The sequence below is a fragment of the Perissodus microlepis genome, chromosome 23 (genome assembly GCF_051167445.1).
Source record: "Perissodus microlepis isolate ML-2025 ecotype Zambia chromosome 23, ASM5116744v1, whole genome shotgun sequence".
Lineage (NCBI taxonomy): Eukaryota > Metazoa > Chordata > Actinopteri > Cichliformes > Cichlidae > Perissodus > Perissodus microlepis.
The window spans coordinates 1,789,766-1,813,182 of record NC_140482.1 but is presented as its reverse complement, the minus strand read 5'-3'; the positions used below and the strand labels follow the sequence as shown (position 1 = coordinate 1,813,182).

Sequence of the window (23,417 nt, the reverse complement as noted above, 5' to 3'; positions counted from 1 at the left end):
GAAAAATTATGGACCCAAAATTATGAACAAAATGTTTAAAAGGTACTCTGTATTGTGTATTTGCTATTGGTGTGCTATTAGTTTGCAGTTGACTAGTCTCAAGTTGGCTTCCATTCAATCTATTTGTGATTTCATGGTAACTGTGATAAACTGGTAATAAATACAAATCCATCTTTTGTAAATGTGTTGCTATCTACATACACAGAAACTCATATTGACTTATATTTAGAGAAGTTCTATCCTATCTTTACTCTAGTATGATTGAGCCATTGAGTATGATTGGGTAGATCATACTAACAATCACCAATAACACAAATGTCTCAAATGTTAATTTTACCCTGTTAGGGATTATAATCTACAGACCGCTAATCATCATCTTCTACCTGCTCCCTTTAGGAGTCGCCACACCAGATCTTCTGCCACCATTTCATCCTCTTCTGTCACAGCAACACTCTGCATGTCCTCCTCTGCTACATACATGAGCCTCCTTTGAGATCGTCCTTTTTTCCTCCTGTCTGTACCCCCATTACTAGAGGTAGGAATCAAGAAAATTGTTCTCTATAAGAACCAGTTCCAGTGATCCAATTCTTGGAATTCTTAGTCTGCTTATCTATCGATCCCGCTTATTGGTTCCAGTTACACTGGAAATAGCTGCATTTTGCTGTTACCACTTTGGCTCTTTGTAAGCATCTGCACAGACAATATCCTATAATGCTAAGCTAGCCAAGAACCCAGAATGAAAGCTGAGTGAATGCTAACCCCCGCAGGCAGACGCTGAACTTCAACAGGTAACTGATGTCGACAAAGTAGAACAGAATCGCTCTGAAGTTTCTTTGTGCTATTTTTTGTGTGATTACCTAAATACTAAGAGAAAGATAACACGTGTCCTCATTAGAATATGGATTTGTGTTGGTGTGTGGGGCCTCAGGTTTACAGTATTAAACAGTAATTATGACACAGTGTGTTTCAGATATTTTACAGAGTAACATGAAAGTAATGTAACAAGTAGTATAATGAATTACTTTCTCCTTGGAGTACTTATGTAGTGTACTGCATTACTTTGAGGAAAAGAGTGTTCTTTGTAATATGTGTAATAATTACTTTTTTTGAGTAACGACCCCCCCGCTGATCCCAACGCTGATCACAAAGAAGGGAGATACCTCCAATATGCAAAAACATTTGACTCACAGCATGCAGTTGGTTTACATGAATTTCTTTGCAGTGGCATCATTTTTAAAGTGGGTTTAATGGATTGCTAAATTCTTATCAATTCTTATCAATTCCCATGCCTTCTCAATACTGTTCCTGCCCTCATACATGTCCTCTGCCACCCCTGCTGTCCCTATGCAGTACCACAGAGCCTCTCTTGACACCTTGTCATGTGATTTCTCTAGAGGCACAAAGACAGTGAAACTCCTTGTGATCTTCTCTATAGTCTATTCTCTTATCTGGAATACTTTAAGATATCTCGATTGATTACTTTCTGCCTCAGAAGAGACAATGACAGCGACTGAGCACACTCACTAATGATCACATTTTTGGAATAATCTTTGACCCAGGCTTTATTCTCTCTAACTTTACCAGACCATTCCACACCACTTTAAAAACAACATCAATGGACCCAACTGATGAATAATAAATATGTACAAACAGATAGGAATCAAAAAGCCACAGAACAAGAACAAGTGCCATAGTATAAAACAAAATAAAATAAAAAATCAATTAAATTAAATAAACATCCCACATGATGTCAAAGGCCGAGGAAAAGAGATTTAAGAAGAGATTTAAAAACAGAGAAGTCTGATGTGTAAAGGCAAATCATTCATATTTTAGGAGCTGTAACAGTGAAGACACGGTCTCCTCTTAGCTTATGCTTAGTTTGAGGAGCAGCTGATCAACTGACCTGAGATAAAAGGACGGTTGTAGCATCTCAGAGCGATAGGGTGGGGCGAGATGATTAAGGGCATTAAAAGCAAATAAAATAATTTAAAACTTAATTTATGGGCAGCCAGTGGAGTGAGGCTAAAATGGGAGAAACATACTCAAATTTATGCATGTGAAAAGATCTGAGGCTCTGTTCTGTACCAACTGTAGTGATTGAGGAGCCAATAACCTCTACATAAAGTGTATTACAGTAATCCAGCAGAGAGTAAAAAAGGTGTGGATTACTGTCTCAAAGTGCTGCTGAGAAAGCTTTATGCTGGCCAGGTGCCTCAACTGGAAAAGGCTCAATTTTGCCACTGCCCGGATTTGACTGTCAAATTTCAGCGTCCACCTTAACCCAGAGGTTTGTAATAGTCGGCTTGATGTACTGAACAAAGGAACACAGCTCGACAAAAAGGGTCCGAGTTGTACGCCCAAACACCATCACTTCTGTTTTTTTCTCATTAAAATTTAAAACATTAAGAGCCATTATGTCTTCAAGACACCTGAGCAGCAGTCTAGAAGAAAACGCTTCATTACTTTTAAGAGGGACAAAAATCTTGGTATCGTCCACGTAACAGTGTAATGAAATACAATACGTTCTTACTGTGGAACCAAGTTGGAGCTGGTAGAAAAAAAGAGGAGGGAGCCTAAAACTGAGCCCTGTGGAACTCCACATGAGAAAGGAGCAGAGGATTCAAAGGCTAGCACAGAAGGTTTGATCCAGTAAAACTTCATGATCGATTGTGTCAAACCCATCATTTAAATCTAAAAGTATAAAAACAACACAGTCACCAGAGTCGATAGCTAAAAATATGTGGTTAAAAACTCTTAAATGAGACGTTTCAGTGGTGTGTAAGATTCTGAAAGCAGACTTGAAACCTCTAGAATGGTATTCTCTTCCAAAAAGGCCGTTCACTGATTGAAAATGATCTCCAGAAATTTAGAAAGAAAAGGAAGCTTAGCTTAGATAGGCCTGTAGCTAGTGAGAACTGTGGGATCCAGAGATGTGTTTTAAGCAGAGGTTGAACGACTGCATGTGAACAGAAGGCCCTACAGTATGGAGAATCTCTTTAAACAGTCAAGGAGGGACAGTATCATTTGGTGACTTCTTCAGACTGAAGAAGCCACTTGGATGAGTGATAAAATGTTTCTCCCACTGAAAATGCTATGTCTAGATCAACAGAATCAACTCTTTGGGATTTTCTCACCTGGACGATTGAACATGTATCCAGAAAGTTTAAACTGGTTTCAAGACGGCGTAAATTGGGCAATGATGGATGCCACAGATGATAACACATTTTCTGATGAAAGTATTTGTTAGGAGGCATTCCTGGTATTATTGTGCAAAACCTGTCAACAAATTTTCCCTTGACAGTAAGGTAATAGGTGAGCATGTAGTTACCCTCAGGGTCCAGTAGCCTCTCTATCCCCAGGTGTTGCTCTGCCTTACTGAAGGCATGTTCCAGTCGGTCGACTGCCGAGGTCTTCTTCTCCACAGAGCTCCAATCAAAAAGTTCAGGCCTGGCAAGATGAAAGAAAATCGGTAGGTATCATACACACCTTTTATCAATAAAAAACCTTGCATTCCTCAGTATTTTGTAGTGCTTTAAGGAAATTAGTAACGTGTTAATAGGAAACAAATATCCTACAGCTTATGCAGCTGGGTTTATTTTTGAGTCCTGGAAGTTTATTTGCTGTGGAGTAATATTTTAATGAGATTCACATTCTCATTCACCACATTTTCCCCCACAGTGAACAATAAAAACAGGCTTTTATAATGCAAAATAGCATGTTAGAAAATTCTGAGTGAAAACTGCTCCACTGTGCCATTATGTTCATGGTGATGGCTTTTGTTTCCCACTCTGTATTCTTGTAAGAACAAGGAGAAGATTTATTTCACTGAATTTATTTTTTACTCAATGCCAACTTATTTACTTATTTAAATTTAAACTCAATCATTCATTCATGTTAGAACTATCACTTTCTTTACTGTAAAAGCTTAGTCCTACTCATGTACACTAATATCAATAGTGTATATGAGTAATGATGAAAAGAAAATGTGAACCAAATGCACTGCAGGGTCCTTTCTGTAATTTAATGATAATTTATGCTGACTACCTTGATTAAACTTAATCAGCTTCTCATCTGCATCATATTAATAGCAATAACTTTATCAGATACACGTTTCCCTGTTATTAATCTACACCAGGATACGTCTATCAACTAGTTTTCTGATTGGGCAGCAATGCACACTCTGTTGCAGTGATTGCTGAAGTGTAGGCTGTGAAGGTGCAGGTGGTGGTGTCTTTACTGCAGGTGGGCTGCAGTAAACAGAAATTTAGATAGAATAGAATAAAAAATAACAACTTGAGGTGGTAAGTTGGTTATGGTACTCGTTATTCTGACTTACTCTATGAACAATTTCAATCTGGTTTCCGCCCCAATCATAGCACAGAAACTGCCTTGTTAAGGATTACTAATGACCTTCTGATGGCAGCTGATTCTGGTCTCCTATCCATCCTCATCCTTCTGGATCTTAGTGCGGCGTTTGACACAATTTGTCATAATATCCTCCTGAGCAGATGAGCATCCACTGGCATTAGTCACACCCCCTTCACCTCCTATCTCTCAGACCGCACTCCGTTTATCCAATTTAAATCCCATTCTTCAAGTCTCTATCCTGTTTCTGCTGGTGTGCCCCAGGGTTCAGTATTAGGGCCTCTTTTATTCATTATCTACATGCTCCCTCTTGGTCATATATTCCGAAAATATAATATAAATTTTCACTGTTATGCTGATGACACCCAGCTCTACATTTCTTCTAAACCCAAATCATCCCTCCCACCTACCTCCCTCTCAAACTGTCTTATGGAGATTAGATCCTGGTTCTCCTCCAATTTTCTCAAACTCAACAGTAATAAAACAGAAGTTTTACTTGTTGGCACGGCCTCTATCTTAACCACAGTTGTTCCATTAACATTGAAAGTTCTCCCACCCTTCCTTCCCCTCAGGTTAAGAGTTTGGTAATATATATATAATATATAATATATATCATACTTGATAATACTCTTTCATTCCAGTCTCACATTAATTACATAACCCGGTCTGCCTACTTCCACTTACGTAATATTAACCGACTCCGTCCCTTCCTTACTCCCCATGCTGCTGCCATCCTTGTCCATAGTCTTATTACGTCCCATATTGACTGCAATTCCCTCTTATTTGGTCTCCCTAAAAGGTCCCTTCATAAACTCCAACTTCTTCAAAACTCCGCAGCTCGGGTCATAACTCGTACTCTGTCAAGAGCTCATATTACCCCAGTTCTTCAGCAGCTTCACTGGTTGCCCGTAGAAACCAGGATAAACTTTAAAATCTTACATCTCACGTACAAGTGTATCTATAAATCTGCTCCTTCCTATTTGTGTGACCTGCTCCATATCACCACTGTTTCCCGCCCTCTCAGATCCTCATCTGCTATTCATCTTACTGTTCCATCCGTGGGTCTCATCACTGTGGGGAACAGAGCCTTCAGTCCCTCTGCTCCTCGGCCCTGGTACTCTCTTCCTCCAGCCATTAGAAATATAGACTCTCGCATTTAATTTACAGCTCAAAACACATCTGTTCAAACTGGCTTATTCACTTTAGTGCTGATTTTATCAGTTGTCAAGTTCTGTTTTGTAATTTTAACTTATTTTATGTACTTTATGACTATTGCTTCTTTTATTAATTTTGTTCTTTTGTAAGGTGACCTTGGGTTTTTCAAATAAAATGTATTATTATTACTATTATTATTACATTTATTTGAAGTTTGTGATGCAGTGGCAAATGGGTCACACTTTGGCCTTAATAAGTTGCATATAACTGGCAAGCACTAGCAATTTATAGCCAACAGCATGTGTGGTCTACGTTTTTTGAATACAGCTTTCACTTGCTCTTGTGTTTGGATTCTCTGTCATGATTTATGATTTGACACTTCTGGTTTTTAAGTGGGATGCAGCACTTTATTGATTCAACTCAATTCCATTCAATTCAGTTTTATTTATATAGCGCCAAATCACAACAACAGTCCCCTCAAGGCGCTTTATATTGTAAGATAAAGACCCTGAAATAATACATAGAAACCCCAACAATCAAACAATCCCCTATGAGCAAGCACTTGTGACTGATTGGGGTTGAGGGAGGACACACTGTGGAAGAGAGCCAGAGATTAATAATAACTAATGATTACATGCAGAGTGGTGGATAAACACGTGGTGAGTGAAGAAGAAATGCTCAGTGGATTATGGGAAACCCTGAGCAGCTAAGCCTATTGCAGCGTAACTAAGGGAGGATTCAGGGTCACCTGTTTCAGCCCCAACTATATGCTTTAGCTAAAAGAAAAGTTTTAAGCTTCTTGTTAAAAGTAGAGATAGTGCAACTGAGAGTTAGTTCCATAGGGCTCTGCCCTTCAATTCTACTTTTAAAAACCCCAGGGAACCACAAGTAAACCAGCAGTCTGAGGGTGAAGTGCTCTCTTGGAGAGATACTGTACTATGAGGTCTTTAAGATAAGATCGGGTCTGATTATTCAAGACCTCGTATATTTTTTTCTACGTACGTGCTTTCTATCTAACATTCACACACATTCATAATTTGATGGATGAATTGAAGAATAACTTGGGGTTAGTATCTTGCCCAAGGACGCTTTGCATGCAGACTAGACAACTACCAACTTTCCAATTAGTAGATGGAAACTGAGCTGTAGCTCAGCTCTACGTTCTGAGCTACAGCCACCCCGTATTACAAGGCTGAGGGTACCGCTGAGTGCTAGTATATTTTTAAGCTTATGAATGAGTTCCTAGCAACTCATTTCTTACTCCACTAACCGTGGAAAAAGAAATTAAACTAACCAACTAGTCTGATGATTTTCAGATAGTTTACTGTGTTTTTCTTCTGAAAACTGTTGCTTCCTAAAGTTGATGCTAACTTTAAAAAAAACTACAAACAATGTTTTAATGCATGGATGATTCCCAGGTATGGATAAAGCCAAATGTTCAGTTCCTCTGGAGATGATGGTCCATGACACAAATGTTTTATCAGTCTTTTAAGTGATTTCAGTATTCAGTCTCATGGATGAGTGATGGAAAGTTTCTCCAACAGAACACAGCTGCCCAGTTGAACTGAATCCACTTTTTGAGGCTAAAGAAACAGTTGTTAGATGCTGATATGCTTACTAAAACTGAGCCCTTTCACTGATTACAGATGAGCCTCCCAACACCCAAACTCTTGTCTGTTATTTACATTTATATTTTCTCCTATTTGAAATTAGCTGGATCTTGTAAGTATAAAAACGAACAATCAACTTTGATCAAAAATAAAATTTAAAAACCCATTCTTAGTCCTCACTCTTACATGAGGACTAAGACTTTATTTTACAGCATAACAACTTTGAGCAGAAGGTGCAGAAGAGCCAAAATGTAATTTCACAATATGATGACACATGCTATTGTTTCAGGAAACTGTACAGTTGGATGTATTACTTCAGTAAAATAGCACAGGGATGTAAAGTAGAAAGGGACAGATTTCTGGCTGATCTTAATGAGTGGGTGTTGCAGCACGAAGGAGGTTTGTCTCTTTGTCATGATTAAGCCATTATCAGCTTCCTGGTTAGGCCAGTCCTGTGCTTTGTCAGTCTTATCCACCTTGACATCAAATCATGTACTTGTGAAAACAGAAAACGCTGGGAAAGAGACGCTGAAGTGTGAAGGGGAACAGAGAGAAGAGTCGGGTTAAAGCTCGGATGGTTTACATGTGAAATGCAGAAAAGAAAAAAGAAGAAAGGGGGAAATTCAAACTACGAAACAGTGAGGTTCATTTTATTATTAGAGCAGCCTCAAGGTCATTATGAAAATGAATAAACAACATTGTTGAAATACTGTAAATAAAGTAAAATAAAATCAGTTGTTTACTGCAGCGGTCTCCAATCTTTTTTGCACCACGGACCGGTTTATGCCCAACAATATTTTCATGGACCGGCCTATAAGGTGTCGCGGATAAATACAACAAAATAAAACTAGTACCGGTACCGAAAAAAAAGAAGATTTATTCATAACACACGTGAAAAGACCCAGGAAAACCGAGTTAACAATAAAAACGATAACAAAATAACGCTGAAAACCGATAAAACCCCTGAAAACCATACATTTCACACCTGAGCCTCAACTCTCGCAGCCTGGTACCAAACGACTCACGGACCGGTACCGGTCCGAGGCCCTGGGGTTGGGGACCGCTGGTTTACTACATATAGATGCTGATGCAACTGCTAGGTTACTTCAAAATCTACTGCATTAAATTATAATGCATGCAGAACTTTATGATACGCCAAAACTCTGTTTGAGGACATGTTCTTCAATGGGATCGCCGTGAATTTGAATTGAATACCCCTGGTTTAGATTCTAAGTAATGTTATTTTTCTTTCTCTCAATGAAGAAACTATCATATTTATAGGTTCATTTTAAGTTTGGCATCAAACTCAGAGGCAGATAGTTGGGTAAGAAATGCAGATCACTAGAGGGCAGGGATAGCTCAGTAGGTAGAGTGGTGGCCCCATGATCGGAAGGTCGGGGGTTCGACTCCACTGAACGGTTACCCTGAGGTACCCCTGAGCAAGGTACCGTCCCTACACACAGCTCCCCGGGCGCTGCATTGATGGCTGCCCACTGCTTCACTGGGTGAATGGGTTAAATGCAGAGGAGCAATTTCCCTATGGGGCCTAACACATACACATTACATTAGAGACCAGAGTTTAGATGCAGATTCAGGAATGTGGGTCCAGGAAGGACTTGCTCCGCCCATTTAATTCTGGCAAAACAATAACTGCTTCAGCTGTGGCAGCACTGGAATGTTAGTCTTTTTACTTGGCTGGCTGCATCTTTTCATATACAATCATTTTTGAACCTTTTTCTCAGGACAGCATTAGCATCTTCCATGTCTAAAATATATCTCTTTAGTGCAATGACTATATTTGCTCTACTATCCCTTTGAAAGTCTGTCTATCCACTTCTCTTGTGTTAAATCTTCATCTGAACACACACACACACACACACACACACCTACACCCATGCACACACACATACCTGTGGCTATGGATGAGGGCATTGAAAGCCAGTCCATCATTCCAGCTACTGGAGAAGTTAACCACATTGACCTGAGGACAGAGATAATGGACATTCAAGAACCAACCTGAGAAAGCAGTATGACATTTAAGAGTGGAAATACTGTCATCCAAATACTGTTTACATTTCCAGAGATAGATTAAAGACATCTTTTCGCTCTCAATGGATCAAAATTTTAATACATGAAATGATTGTCTACGGGGCCAAAAAGGGTTTAAAATTGAATATATAGCTAAAAAAAACATACTAAGAAGTCATCTTAGTGACAGTGGCTATTCCTGTCAAGCACTTTGTATAACGAGGCTCACATGTTTGCAGTGATTATGGACGGGAATCGAGAATCGATTCTTGTAGAGAACCGGTTGCTAGGAGTTCAGTGCCTTTTTAGTCTACTTGCCTATTGATCGTGCTGATCGTTGCAGTTACAGCGACGCAGTTTACAGCGTGGATATGGACATTATTTTGATTTTCAGTGCACACAGGGATGTGATGGTAAAGTGTAAACTGTCTCCAGGAAAGAAACAGCTGCATTATGCTGTTAACACAACTTCAGCTCTTTGCAAGCACCTGCACAAACAGCCTGCTCAAAATATGTCATATGTTCTGTTGTGATTGGTCTTAGTTAAGCTTCAGCTTACACAAAACAAAACGAGTCAAGTCAAATGACAGAAACATAAATGAGAGAATTATGGTATAAAACTGTAAATATACGAAAATATTCTACGGTGCAAATATGTCCTACTGATACTGTTAAGAGTATTTTTATATGTCAAGTCTCGGTCTTTTTAAGTTTCAGACATAGTCATAAAAGCAATATGATGACATATATCCCAAATCTGAATCAAGCAAACACTTGATCTGTATAACATTTTTAATGCATACCAATTACAATTATTGTTTTGATCAAACTTGCCAAATTCTGTTGCCAAATATTTAACCAAACGAAAATGTAACATTCTGATATTATAGGGTTAGGGCTAGAGGTTAGGGTTATACTGATTATGATTTTGCCCTCAAAGAATTTATTGATTATTCCTTGGCTCAGAGCCTCCAACAACCCTTAGAACATTTTTAATAGCCTGTCTGGCAGCTTTGCATTGACAATTATGCTCTGAATGCACTGTTGTGCCTAACACACTTGCTTTTCCAAGACCACCTTTATAAATTCTCTATATTATTTCTGTTGTTATTCTTTTTAATCTGTTTATTTACTAATTTGTCTTATTATTATTTCTATTATTACTCACACTACACGTGCAATTTAAGAATGTCAAAGCTGACATACATGGAAAGAGAAAAAAGGGACAGAAAGAAAAAACAAAGGGGAAAAAAAGGAGGAAATGTTATAGGACAGAGCAGGATTGGAAAGCGCAATCGGCTGGCAACTGCTACAACTGTAAGGAAAACCACAAATAACATAAACAAACAAAAAATAAATAAATTTGTTGTGTTCTGTGTATGTGTGAGTGTCTGTGTATCTGTCTTTGTCAACAGACGGACTTCATAATGAGGGTGAGTTGACACAATAACGGTCCTCCGGGGGCCAGAGGCAGACCCAGGAGACCCGGGCCATCCCCAGCCCCCCAGAGTACTAAAGACCTTTCTTTCATACTCTATGAAAGATAGAATAAATTTGAAAGTGGAGACTGCCATTACTTACATGTACTTGAGCACTCAGTTACAGGGTGGTAACTGTAGTAACTATGGGAGACAGCTATTCAAACGTGATCCAGTGTGTCAGCCTGTGGATTGAGCCTGAGTAAAGGAACATACCTGAGGATACTGGCGTGTATTCTGACGAACCCAACTCAGCAGAATCTTCTCACTGTTAGTCTGCTGTAGGCCCTCCATCACATCCTTCATCACATCCTTAACCTGCACACAGGAATACAAAACAAGGCTGGTATAAAAACTTAATTAAGATGCATAAACCTTTAGCACCCTACCCTATAACCCTAACCACTACCTTTTCTGGATATTTTGGACATTGGTGGGATTTTTTCTCAAGTCACTAGGCTAACAACAATGTGACTGGACTAACATTATTCAGTTAATCTAGGCTTGAGGGTCCTGCACAGTATCTTAGCTGTTCCTATGACTGCACTCTACTGAGCAGAGATCTTGTTGTTCCTAGGACCTGCTGGAGCCACTTGCCTAGCTTGAGAGTCACTGCACCGAGAGCGCCGATTACCACTGGGACCACTGTTACCTTCACCCTCCACATCTTCTCCAGCTCTTCTCTGAGCCCTTGGTATTTCTGAAGTTTCTCGTGTTCCTTCTTCCTGATGTTGCTGTCATTCGGGACCGCTACATCGATCACTACGGCCGTCTTCTTCTGTTTGTCTACCACCACTGTGTCCGGTTGGTCAGCCGCCACCATTTTGTCCGTCTATATCTGGAAGTCCCACAGGATCTTAGCTCGGTCCATCACCCTTGGGGTCATCTTCCATTTTGACCTCGGGACTTCCAGGCCATATTCAGCACAGATGTTTCTGTACACTATGCCGGCCACTTGGTCATGGCGTTCCATGTATGCCCTGCCTGCTAGCATCTTGCACCCTGCTGTTCTGTGCTGGATTGTCTCTGGGGCATCTTTACACAGCCTGTGTGCCTCTGTGCTGTCTTTTAGTACAGCTTTGTCCAGCCACTGGTAGGACTTCTGGATGGCAGCCACTTCCTCTATCTACTGGTGATACATACCGTGCAGTGTACATATCTACCATGATGGTTCCTTCTCTTACACCTCTTTCTTAGGTTTCTGCTGCCTGAGGTATTCACACGGTTAGTTGGGGCCATCCTCCTGATGTATTCATGGATGTTCGCTGCCTCATCCTGGACTGTGGTGCTGACGCTCACTAGTCCCCGGCCTCCTTCCTTCCGCTTAGCGTACAGCCTCAGGGTGCTGACTTGTGGTGAAACCCTCCATGCATGGTCAGGAGCTTCCTTGTCTCAATGACAGTGGTTTCTATCTCTTCCTTTGGCCAGCTTATTATTCCAGCAGGGTACCTAATCACAGGCAGGGCGTAGGTGTTGATAGCCAGGATCTTGTTCTTACCGTTCAGCTGACTCCTCAGGACTTGCCTGACCCTCAGCAGGTACTTGGTGGTTGCAGCTTTCAATGGTTCCCATTTGCCTGTGGCATCCCCAGGTCGGTCCACTAATGGCTGGTGTTTTGAGACTCGACTCGTACTACGGTGTTATTACAATTCACAGTAAATACTAATAACTTTGTTCTTGTCAAGGGAACCCTCTAGCAGAGCTTTAAAGCTGAATTTGCCACTCAAAAGACCCTTTATCCATTTTTGTTTACCATCCACAGCATTACTAATGCCTTGCTGTCAGACACCCTGAACTATGGGTGTCTGACAGCAAGTGTGTATGCATTACTTGCACATCAAAAACAACTAGAGGTGTTACAAGGAATTTGTGTTAATTGTGTTAACTTTGAAGGCACTAAGTTACACAGAAAAATATTACTGACAATCAGATCCAGAAAGACACACCAGAAAAAGATTCACATAAACAAAACATGTATTTTTCGCTTCGAATAGGCCTGTCTGAATACCTTGCTTTTCCACAGAAAATGTATATATACATACAATTGAGAGTTCAGGGAGCCTGCACAGCTCTGTTTTGTTGCATTGAATTCTTTTCCTCAGAGCAGTTCAGTATGAAAACTCATCATCAAGGTCAAGGTAAAAAGAAAAAGAAAGAACACTTAGACCAATAAGAAGCAACCTCAGACAACAAAAGGCAACAAAGAGTAAAGTTAAACTAAATGGAGGCAGCTTTAAAGTATCAATATAATAGTGTCTTCAAATGCTGACAAATTCAGGGGCGACGTACACGTACGAGCATACACTAACACATACCTGCCAGTGGAGAATGATGCTCCAGATGAGCCCAAGAATCAGTTTGTGATTCCCATCGACGATGTCCGCTGCCCCAATATTCACTAATTCCACCTGGAGATGGGATGCAGGAAGCACACAAATCACAAATGATACTTACTCTCACCTCCATTGTGGGGATGACTCTTTAAAATGAAGCCATGTTTTCTTGTGAACTTAAACTTGCACATAACAAAATCAGTCCTAGTATTTAAATGTTTGCATTAATTACACATAGTAGTGTGGTTATGATCAGACATCACAGATGGCACAGACATTGCACTATTACAACAGGGAGGGATGACTCTTGATTATCTGATTACAGATGGATACGAGTAAACTACTAGTTGCCATGCAAAACTAATAAAAAGGATCTGTTGTGTGTATCCTCACGTCAGTTTTGTGTGATCCAGTCATTATTACGTTGGAATTTTTTCGTTTCTTTTTCCTTTTATGTTTTGTTTCTTCGTAGTGATTTTCAACAACAAAAAGATGAGAGCTGGAGTAAATCTGTGGATCTGGAAAATTGTTGTATGTCCATCCATCCTCTTCTGCTTATCCTAATCGGGGTGGCTAGAGCCTAAGGCAAGAGGTGGTCTACACCCTGTACAGGTCAGCAGCCTGTCGCATGGCTAACACAGAGAGACAGACAACCATTGCCACTCACATTCACACCTATGGGTAACTTACAGTCACCAACTGATCTACACGCACTAAATGCATGTCTTTGGAGGAAGCTGGAGTACCCGGACAGAATGCATGCAAACACCGCACAGAAAGGCCACGGCCAGATGGTGGGGTTGAACTCAGGAACTTCTTGCTGCAAGGCAACAGTGGCAACCACAATGCCAACCACCACGCTGCCGTGCTGTTTCCTATATGTTAATCGCTATTAAAAGTGCTGACTTTCATCTTTATTTGTATCATCCTTTAATAAAATAGAAAAATTATTATATATTATCACATATTCTTTCTATACTTTAATAAGGTAACTGAAGTTGGGGAAATAACTATTTGTAAGTTTGCTCACTTACAAAGAAATCATCAGTCTCAACAAAAATGTCCAGACAAAAACACATTACCTATGTTATTGAGTGAAATAAGATGTCCAAGCAAAATAGTACTTGGTGGAGAAACATTTGTTGGCAAGCACAGCAGTAAGATGTTTCTCGTAGGTCACTTGGCCCACTCCTCTTTACAAAAACGCTCTAAATCCTTTAGGTTTATTGGCTGCCACTTGACAACTCGGAGCTCCAACTCCTATAACAGATTGCAGATTGGATTAAGGTGTAAAGACTGGCTAGGCCGCTCCATGACCTTAATCTGCTGCTTTTTTTTTTTTTAAACCGTTGTCCTGTACCCTTAGCAGATGACTCCACCTGCATGTTTGATTGTAAGGATGCCGGTATTTGTGTCATACCCAGCATTTCTCCTCCTCCAAACATGGCAGTTGATGCCAAATAGCTTAATTTTGGTTTTATTTGACCGCAGCGCTCGCTCCCATGCCTTCTCTGAATCATTTGAATGTACACTGGCTAACATAAGATGGACCTGTATATGTGTCATCTTGAGCGGGGAGACCTTACAGGTGATAGATTTCAATTCGTTAACAGTGGTGTTCTTGGTGACTGTGGTACCAACTGCTTTCAGATCATTAACAAGCTCCTCCCATGTAGTTTTTAGGCTGATCCATCACCTTTCTGACGATGATCCATTTTCGAATAATTGCATCAACAGTTGTTACCTTTCTCAGCAAGCTTTTAGCTGATGGTGTTGCAGCCCAACTACACAGGTCTACAATCTTGTCCCTGACATCCTTTGACAGTCCTTTGGTTTGGGAGAACTTAATTCTGTGGACAGTGTGCTTTATACGTAGAATTAACTGAGATCAGGATTATCTGTAGGTGACTGATTGACTGACCGTAACCTGTGTGCCACACAGCCAATCTGTGGGAGCCAGAATTCATGATGAGTTGTATGGGATCAAAAACTTATTCCACTCAATGACATGTAAATTAACATATAACTTTTATGTACTGTACTTTTCGGATACAGTACATAAAGGATTAAAAGGCGCACTGTTGATGAACGGGTCTGTTTTCATAAATAAGGCGCACCGGATTATCAGGCGCATTAAGCGAAACAAAACAGTCAGATAAGTCAAATTTTACTCATCTCATTCTTCTTGCTTCCTCCACTTCCGTACTATTGATTCAGTAATGTTAAATTCTCTGGCAGCTGCTCTATTCCCATGTTGTTGCAGTATATTAATGACAAACCTCGTATTGTGGATGGATTATCTCAGTTGTTCTCCTGACTTAAGTTTGGTCCGTTTACAGCATCCTGCCATGCGATTGCATTTGTCTCTAACCATCGGGAACTTTTATGGAAAAAAGTTAGCGTTCATCCTCCAGCTTCACTGTGTTTATGTCATCCTAACATAGCTGTGGTGCTAACGATTACGTAAAACATCATTATATACCAGCTAGCCCAACTTCAGTAACCCTACAAACGTCACTGCTGTTTAGTTTTCTGTCTTCATTTATGTTGGAAGTGATAGCAGAGCTGTACGTTTGAATTCTTTCAGAAATCTCTCAGTCAGAACATGCTATATCATGTTTAGGTGAAAACTAGTGAGCTAACTTCCTGTTAACTTCTAACTCTGTTAAATTTAATAAATCCTGTTTTCATGGATGCCTGGATGTTAAACTTAATTGTTACACCTGGTAAAGCAGCAACGCTGATCATTTTATTACCAATGAAAGAATTTAGACAGTTTTTAACTCTCAGTGATGCCGAGTGTTCGTTTGACTTTGCGCCCTGAAGAGGACGGAGTTTTGGACCCAGATTACTCCGCAGGGCTCTTGACTATGGCAGCCGTAACGCTCCAACAATCCATCCAGTGATGCGGCTTCGTAGCTACCGAAGTGGTACTAAAACATTTTTGACAGATTTCCGAGCGCCGTGTAGCACATAAAATCGGTTCGAGGTCAGTAAGCACAAGAATTCATACATAAGGCGCACCAGATTATAAGGCACACTGTCAATTTTTGAGAAAACTAAAGGATTCTAAGCGAGCCTTATAGTGTGGAAAATACAGCAAACCAATGGAGCAAACTTACAAATTCAGCAGAGATCAAACAATTATTTCCCTGCTCACTGTAAATTTGGTGTTTAACATATACCAAATTAAACGCAATCTGTCTCCAGTAAAAGATTTCATGTTGCCTGCTTGCAGTTATCCTGTTAATAAGCCACTTTACAAACACATGCTTTTATAAAATATGGGGCAAAACTGTAGATTAAACTAAAATAATACAATATTTAAAAAGAGCTCACTCTTAAACAGTAGCAGTATTAATCCATATAACACTCAGCAGTTTCATTGACTTCACTCTGCTGATTGTAAAGTTAGATTTATTTAATGTAATTGATGCAAGAAAACCAATATAATTATGTATATTTACATCTTTATAGCAGTGCATACTCACATTGTTCTTCTGTAAGATCTGCAGAGCTCGGTTGACATTGTTTAGCGAGTGAACGCGCGTGAATCCCCTTTCCAACTTCACCTATGTGCGCACGCACACACACACACACACACACACACACACACACACACACACACACACACACACACACACAGAGAGAGAGAGAGAAAATGATTGTGGGCATTTCTAAAACGGGTGATGAACATTTCTGAGAAGCTGCAAGAATCACTGATGAGCAGAGTGGGAAAAATACATGTTTTCAGTGTTAGGAGTAATAAATGGTCCTTTTTCAGTAGATATTAAAATCCAAACTACAGTCGGGATTAGGCGCTCTCCTCCACCGTCTACAGTGGGATCAGTGGATCGGCAACATCTCATTTAAATGGTTAAGTGATTGTGCCAAACAGAAATAATGGGCAGAGTGCTCTCCAACGTCATCTACACGTTGATTTTACCTATATTTTGGTTATGTTTAGATAATGTTTTGTGCAGCTAACAGTGAACAGTAAGTGACTCTAGCCACAACAAGGTTAGAATTTAATATGTTATTTATATGTTATATTTAATATGTTATTCTGTTTTGGTCTTTTGTTTTTTTTAAACAACTATTTATTTATTACTTTTTAAAAATTCTGTTTCTTCGTTATTCTGTTTCTTTTCGCTCCGGGGCCGTGTGTACATAATTTCGTTCCACTTCATGTAAACATGTGATGCGAATGACAATAAAGCTCCTTGAATCCTGATATGGTGCTGTGTGGTTTGAATGACCTGTTCCCAGTAAGTCATAATCCTGAACATGATCACCACATTGAAATTTTAACTGGTGATTCATTTATAAAGCTTTAATGGTGTCCATAGTTGTGTACACTGTAAGGTTTTAAAAACTGAACTTAAAATGGACATATTATGTAGTTTCTTAGTTTAGTTATATGTGCAGTGTTACAGTGATGGATGTTTATACAGTGGATGCTTACATAGCTGACATTTCCAATGAAAGCCCAGGCATCAAACTGCTACAATGCTTCACTTCTGACTGTATTTTTCTACTCTTGCATTTGTGTCCCATCAGAGTTCTATCCTTGACATGTACTAATACACCTATACAAAAAACAGCACTGTACAATGTACAGTGTTGAAAAGAGCCAGTACATCGTCACAATGCAAGTACACTATACAGGGAGTGCAGAATTATTAGGCAAATTAGTATTTTGTCCACATCATCCTCTTCATGCATGTTGTCTTACTCCAAGCTGTATAGGCTCGAAAGCCTACTACCAATTAAGCATATTAGGTGATGTGCATCTCTGTAATGAGAAGGGGTGTGGTCTAATGACATCAACACCCTATATCAGGTGTGCATAATTATTAGGCAACGTCCTTTCCTTTGGCAAAATGGGTCAAAAGAAGGACTTGACAGGCTCAGAAAAGTCAAAAATAGTGAGATATCTTGCAGAGGGATGCAGCAGTCTCAAAATTGCAAAGCTTCTGAAGCGTGATCATCGAACAATCAAGCGTTTCATTCAAAATAGTCAACAGGGTCGCAAGAAGCGTGTGGAAAAACCAAGGCGCAAAATAACTGCCCATGAACTGAGAAAAGTCAAGCGTGCAGCTGCCAAGATGCCACTTGCCACCAGTTTGGCCATATTTCAGAGCTGCAACATCACTGGAGTGCCCAAAAGCACAAGGTGTGCAATACTCAGAGACACGGCCAAGGTAAGAAAGGCTGAAAGACGACCATCACTGAACAAGACACACAAGCTGAAACGTCAAGACTGGGCCAAGAAATATCTCAAGACTGGTTTTTCTAAGGTTTTATGGACTGATGAAATGAGAGTGAGTCTTGATGGGCCAGATGGATGGGCCCGTGGCTGGATTGGTAAAGGGCAGAGAGCTCCAGTCCGACTCAGACGCCAGCAAGGTGGAGGTGGAGTACTGGTTTGGGCTGGTATCATCAAAGATGAGCTTGTGGGGCCTTTTCGGGTTGAGGATGGAGTCAAGCTCAACTCCCAGTCCTACTGCCAGTTTCTGGAAGACACCTTCTTCAAGCAGTGGTACAGGAAGAAGTCTGCATCCTTCAAGAAAAACATGATTTTCATGCAGGACAATGCTCCATCACACGCGTCCAAGTACTCCACAGCGTGGCTGGCAAGAAAGGGTATAAAAGAAGAAAAACTAATGACATGGCCTCCTTGTTCACCTGATCTGGACCCCATTGAGAACCTGTGGTCCATCATCAAATGTGAGATTTACAAGGAGGGAAAACAGTACACCTCTCTGAACAGTGTCTGGGAGGCTGTGGTTGCTGCTGCACGCAATGTTGATGGTGAACAGATCAAAACACTGACAGAATCCATGGATGGCAGGCTTTTGAGTGTCCTTGCAAAGAAAGGTGGCTATATTGGTCGCTGATTTGTTTTTGTTTTGTTTTTGAATGTCAGAAATGTATATTTGTGAATGTGGAGATGTTATATTTGTTTCACTGGTAAAAATAAATAATTGAAATTGGTATATATTTGTTTTTTGTTAAGTTGCCTAATAATTACGCACAGTAATAGTCACCTGCACACACAGATATCCCCCTAAAATAGCTAAAACTAAAAACAAACTAAAAACTACTTCCAAAAACATTCAGCTTTGATATTAATGAGTTTTTTGGGTTCATTGAGAACATGGTTGTTGTTCAATAATACAATTATTCCTCAAAAATACAACTTGCCTAATAATTCTGCACTCCCTGTATGTGTATATGTTCATACCAGCTCATGTCCTGTTAGTCCCTCCAGCAGCTCTAGCAGGCGTCGTCCATCACACAGGTCTGAGAACAGGTCCTCCACAGGTGGCTTCCTTGTCTAAAGCACAAATACATCAAATGAAAATAAGAATGTGGATTTGTGGCAGTGTGGTCTCCAGCTCCACTGCAGAGCGTCTCCTCCGAAGACGCTGGCACAGGACATTCAATGGGCACAAAACAAATCAGATGCTGTCCGAGTACAACACAAACTTCAAATTTCTGTGTTACAGAATGAACTGGCACATCTCAAACATACTGTATCATATATCACTGTATCTCTCTGCATTTCTTGGGGCAGATCATCTATGTGGGAGAACAGTATCCCTTCTTACATATGGCAAGTGCCACTTGGCAAACATTTAAAATAGAAAGGAAACAGTTGAGGTGAAGGTGCAGAAAGTGCCACAATCATGGCCAAAAATGTGGTCCTGAACTTGGAAAGGAAAGTATATATAATGTACACTGTACTGTCACGTCTGGCGAAGCAGACGGCGTGGAGTGGATGAGAATGAGGACCCAAGTACAGACAAACAAATGAATGAGAAGGTTTAAACCGAAGAATGAGCCTTTATTGGCCGCTGTACCAAAACACAAAAGGAATCAGAAAGGGAACTAACAAAACCTAAACTGGGAGCAGCTAAACTAAAGAACACCGGAAACATGGAAAACTGTTACAAAAACCTTAGAACCGGGAACGAGGAACCGGAGACACGAAAACGCAGACACGAAGGACTGGGGGACAAGAAGACAGAACTAAACCTACACTAAACACGAGGGGCACAGGGACCAAAACCTAAGAACTAGAAATCACAAACCAAGAATCACTGGAGAGCTAGAAATACAAAACAGAAGCCAAAACACAAGCAGTCAAAAACCATGAGAAATCAAAGATCAATAATAATACAAACGTCAAAACACTGGGTTACCAACCCAGGACCAAGCACACCATTGTTTTTCTTGTGACATTACCAATAAGTTTGATGTGTCACATGGCCCTCTTCCTATTGAAAAAACAAAAGTTGTATCCAAGATGGCCGACATCTAAATGGCCACCATGGTCACCGCCCATCTTGAGGAGTTTGCCCCTCACATATACTAATGTGCCACGAACAGCACTTTAATATCACCAACCATTCCCATGTTATTACGGCGTATCCATATAAATGGCCCACCCTGTAGATTAAGTGTCATAGATAAAAAATTATAACTTCATATATGCTTAATCCAAATTAAATTTTAACCCAGTATTTCCATTCAAAGGGGAGGTAAGTCAAGCTGTCCTTACTGTGGAGGGCACAGAATGATAGAATCATCTTTCTGTGTCTGTAAAGATGATTTTGAAGCGACTACATCCACACACAAGAGGAACGAGTCAGCAATGTTTAGCATTCTGCTCACATTCCTGTAGAGGTCATTGCTATCAGTGTTTACTGAAGATGAAAATGCATTTGTGTGTGTGATATGATCAGATCTGCCCTCCACCCACCACTTATGCACGTGGGACATGGTGTGGGAAATATGCTGTGGGACATGACTGTCTGTTCCTCCCTGGCTTTGTGTCAGTGCTCGTGTTTCTATGAATGCAAACCGCAGCTTGTGTTGAAGAAGATAAAAAGAGATATGAGTGCTAAAACAAATCAGGACAGAATATGGTGTAGAAGCAGCCTGTGATTTCACACCTATTTGTCAGCAGATGTAGAACAGGCTGCCCTTCACATTACCCCAAGAAGTCTATTACCCAAAGGTCTATTTATTTTTTTTCTGTTTTTTTTTTTTTTTGGGGGGGGGGGGGTGCAATATTGTCAAAAATCCAACTACACTGTAACAGCATAATATTTTTATCATTATAAATACATTATTATACTACATTTATAACAAATCAGCAAAGAAGACCATAAATCTGTAACAATGGAATTAGGGTAGATTAGAGCAGAACAGGAGGAGCATATGGGAGAAGGATGCAACACATAACAATAATGTTCAGTTGCTAGGGGATCTAAGAGCAGACCCCGGCAGCCTCCCTGAATAGGATCCAGTAACCAGTAACCATCACACTGGAAGACATCCAGGAAAGCGCGTCAAGCACTTGACTTGGAAAGCACCACTTCGGTTTGCTTCGCTTTCGTTGTCATCTCTCCCTTTTTACCACAACGGACCGATGCAGCATCTGACTCAATGCAATCATCGCCCAATTTGTCTGTTAGTCTCCTGTTCTCTTCTCTCCTGACTCATAAACTAGACCCCAAAGCACCTGAACTCCTCCACCTGGGGTAGTAACTTGTCCCTGACCCAAAGTAGGCACTCCACCTTTTTTGACTGAGGACCATGGTCTCAGACTTGAAGGTGCTGATTCTTCTTTGTGCCCCTTCACAAATGGCTGCTAGAAGTCACCACCTAATGAAGCCAACAGAACCAGATCATCTGCAGAAGAAGATTCTGAGGCCACCAAAGTGGAAGCCTTCCAACACCTGGCTATGCCAAGAAATACTGTCAATAAAAACCATGAAGCATATACTCACTTCTTCTTTTCACATTGGATCAGAAGCCTCTGTCTCACCCTATCCCTGCATCCTCCTCTCTCACCAACTAGTCTGCATAGTCTACTTTGTCTTGTATGTCGACTATACTTCCTATTCAATCCAAACTATTTCAATCTTCCCTATCTATCTTTGTGTCCACAATATTTCAACAAATATTTCTATATTTTTCTGATACACTCATAATCTTATCTGTTCTACTCAGTCCAATGAAAACTACAAATTATAGCAGGTCTTACTACCTTGTTATAAACCAGCCATCCCAAAGTGCTGTGGCCCACTTAAAAAAATCTCATGGGCCCCACTCAGTCTTCTTTTATAATTAAAATACATGATAAAGGTCATTTTCTTAAAACATTTTTATAAAAATTTGACATATATAAACGTGGATGTAGCCACTGTAGACACCAATTAGTTTTGCAAACAGGATGTTGATGCTTCAGTTTGATGTGCTAATTTATCAGCTAATCTTAGCAAGCTGCATTCATAACCTGTATTGTGTTTTTAAATACTATTTATTAATATTTTAAACATTGTTGATACATTTTGTGAATCAATTATGTTTTAAATGTAGCATTTATTCATTTCCAATTTTTAATTGACACAATCACAGAATTATTGATAGATGTATGTGATTAATTCTGCATTTCTAATGTAAATCAATTTATATAATTATTATTATTTTTTATGCATGCACTCCCTACCATTCATAAAGCTTTACCTCATAGCAAGCCACAAAATAAGTCAGCTAAGAAAGTGCTTCAAAAGGCTACAACAGCACATAGAGAGTAAAGAGATCCACTCCACATCAACTCCAAGGACTGGATCACATCTCACAGACTCTGACAGGGATAGCTGTCAATCAGTGCACCAACACCCCTAACTCAATTATTGGGATGAGCTTTAGATAGATAGATAGATAGATAGATAGATAGATAGATAGATAGATAGATAGATAGATAGATAGATACATGTTAAATGACAATGGATTAGTTTTTTATAGAGCTTTTCAACTTTACCAGAGCACTCAAAGCAGTTTATACAACTTGCCTTATTCACCCATTAGCCGGAGCTGTTTGTCAGCCCTGTGACAGACTGGTCACCTGTCAAGGATGTACCTTGGCTTTCACTCACAGTTCCTAGGATGGAGTACTGTGACCTTGAACTGGATAAGTGGAAGAAGATGGATGGATGGAGTAAGTTGATCTGTGACACATTTTCTCCTTCTAGTCAGCTCTGACTCAGACAAATTACCAGTTCCAGGAGTATAAGGCCACGTGTCTATAAGCTGGCTTTCCAGCTTGGGTTGTCTAGGAGACCTTCTAAAGTACTTGCTACTATATGTAAATAAATAGTATTCATCATTCTTATTGGTAGTCACTAGACATTGAGGAAGGTTGATCTCAGGTCTTGCCCACTTCCCATGCTTATATAATAAACAACTAATGGAGATATAAATAAATAAATTGTCATTGCTAAAAATGGAGAGGAACTACCGGACCCCCGTCATCAACGAGTGCCCAGTGGAGAGAGTGGACCGCTTCAAATACCTCGGGGTTCACATCATGCAGTACCTGTCATGGTCCTGTCACATCAACACCGTGGTGAAAAAGTCCCGACAGCGTCTCT

The 23,417-nt window shown here is 40.1% G+C and overlaps 1 protein-coding gene across 4 annotated transcripts in view; it reads right to left on the bottom strand.

Annotated features, from left to right (window-relative positions):
* The window catches only part of dmd (dystrophin), a 284,621-nt gene that overhangs the window by 183,894 nt on the left and 77,310 nt on the right, over positions 1-23,417 (bottom strand). For 3 of the 4 annotated variants that reach the window (XM_084922101.1, XM_084922102.1, XM_084922099.1), the window contains exons 3-8: positions 19,217-19,309; positions 16,461-16,541; positions 12,952-13,044; positions 10,853-10,954; positions 9,041-9,111; positions 3,329-3,447 (exon numbers count right to left, since the gene is read on the bottom strand). In XM_084922101.1, coding sequence (XP_084778227.1) covers positions 3,329-3,447; positions 9,041-9,111; positions 10,853-10,954; positions 12,952-13,044; positions 16,461-16,541; positions 19,217-19,309 — 559 coding nt within the window. Of the gene's footprint in view, positions 1-383; positions 530-3,328; positions 3,448-9,040; positions 9,112-10,852; positions 10,955-12,951; positions 13,045-16,460; positions 16,542-19,216; positions 19,310-23,417 lie in introns of those variants that run through there. The other variant, XM_084922100.1, reaches the window with a different exon arrangement.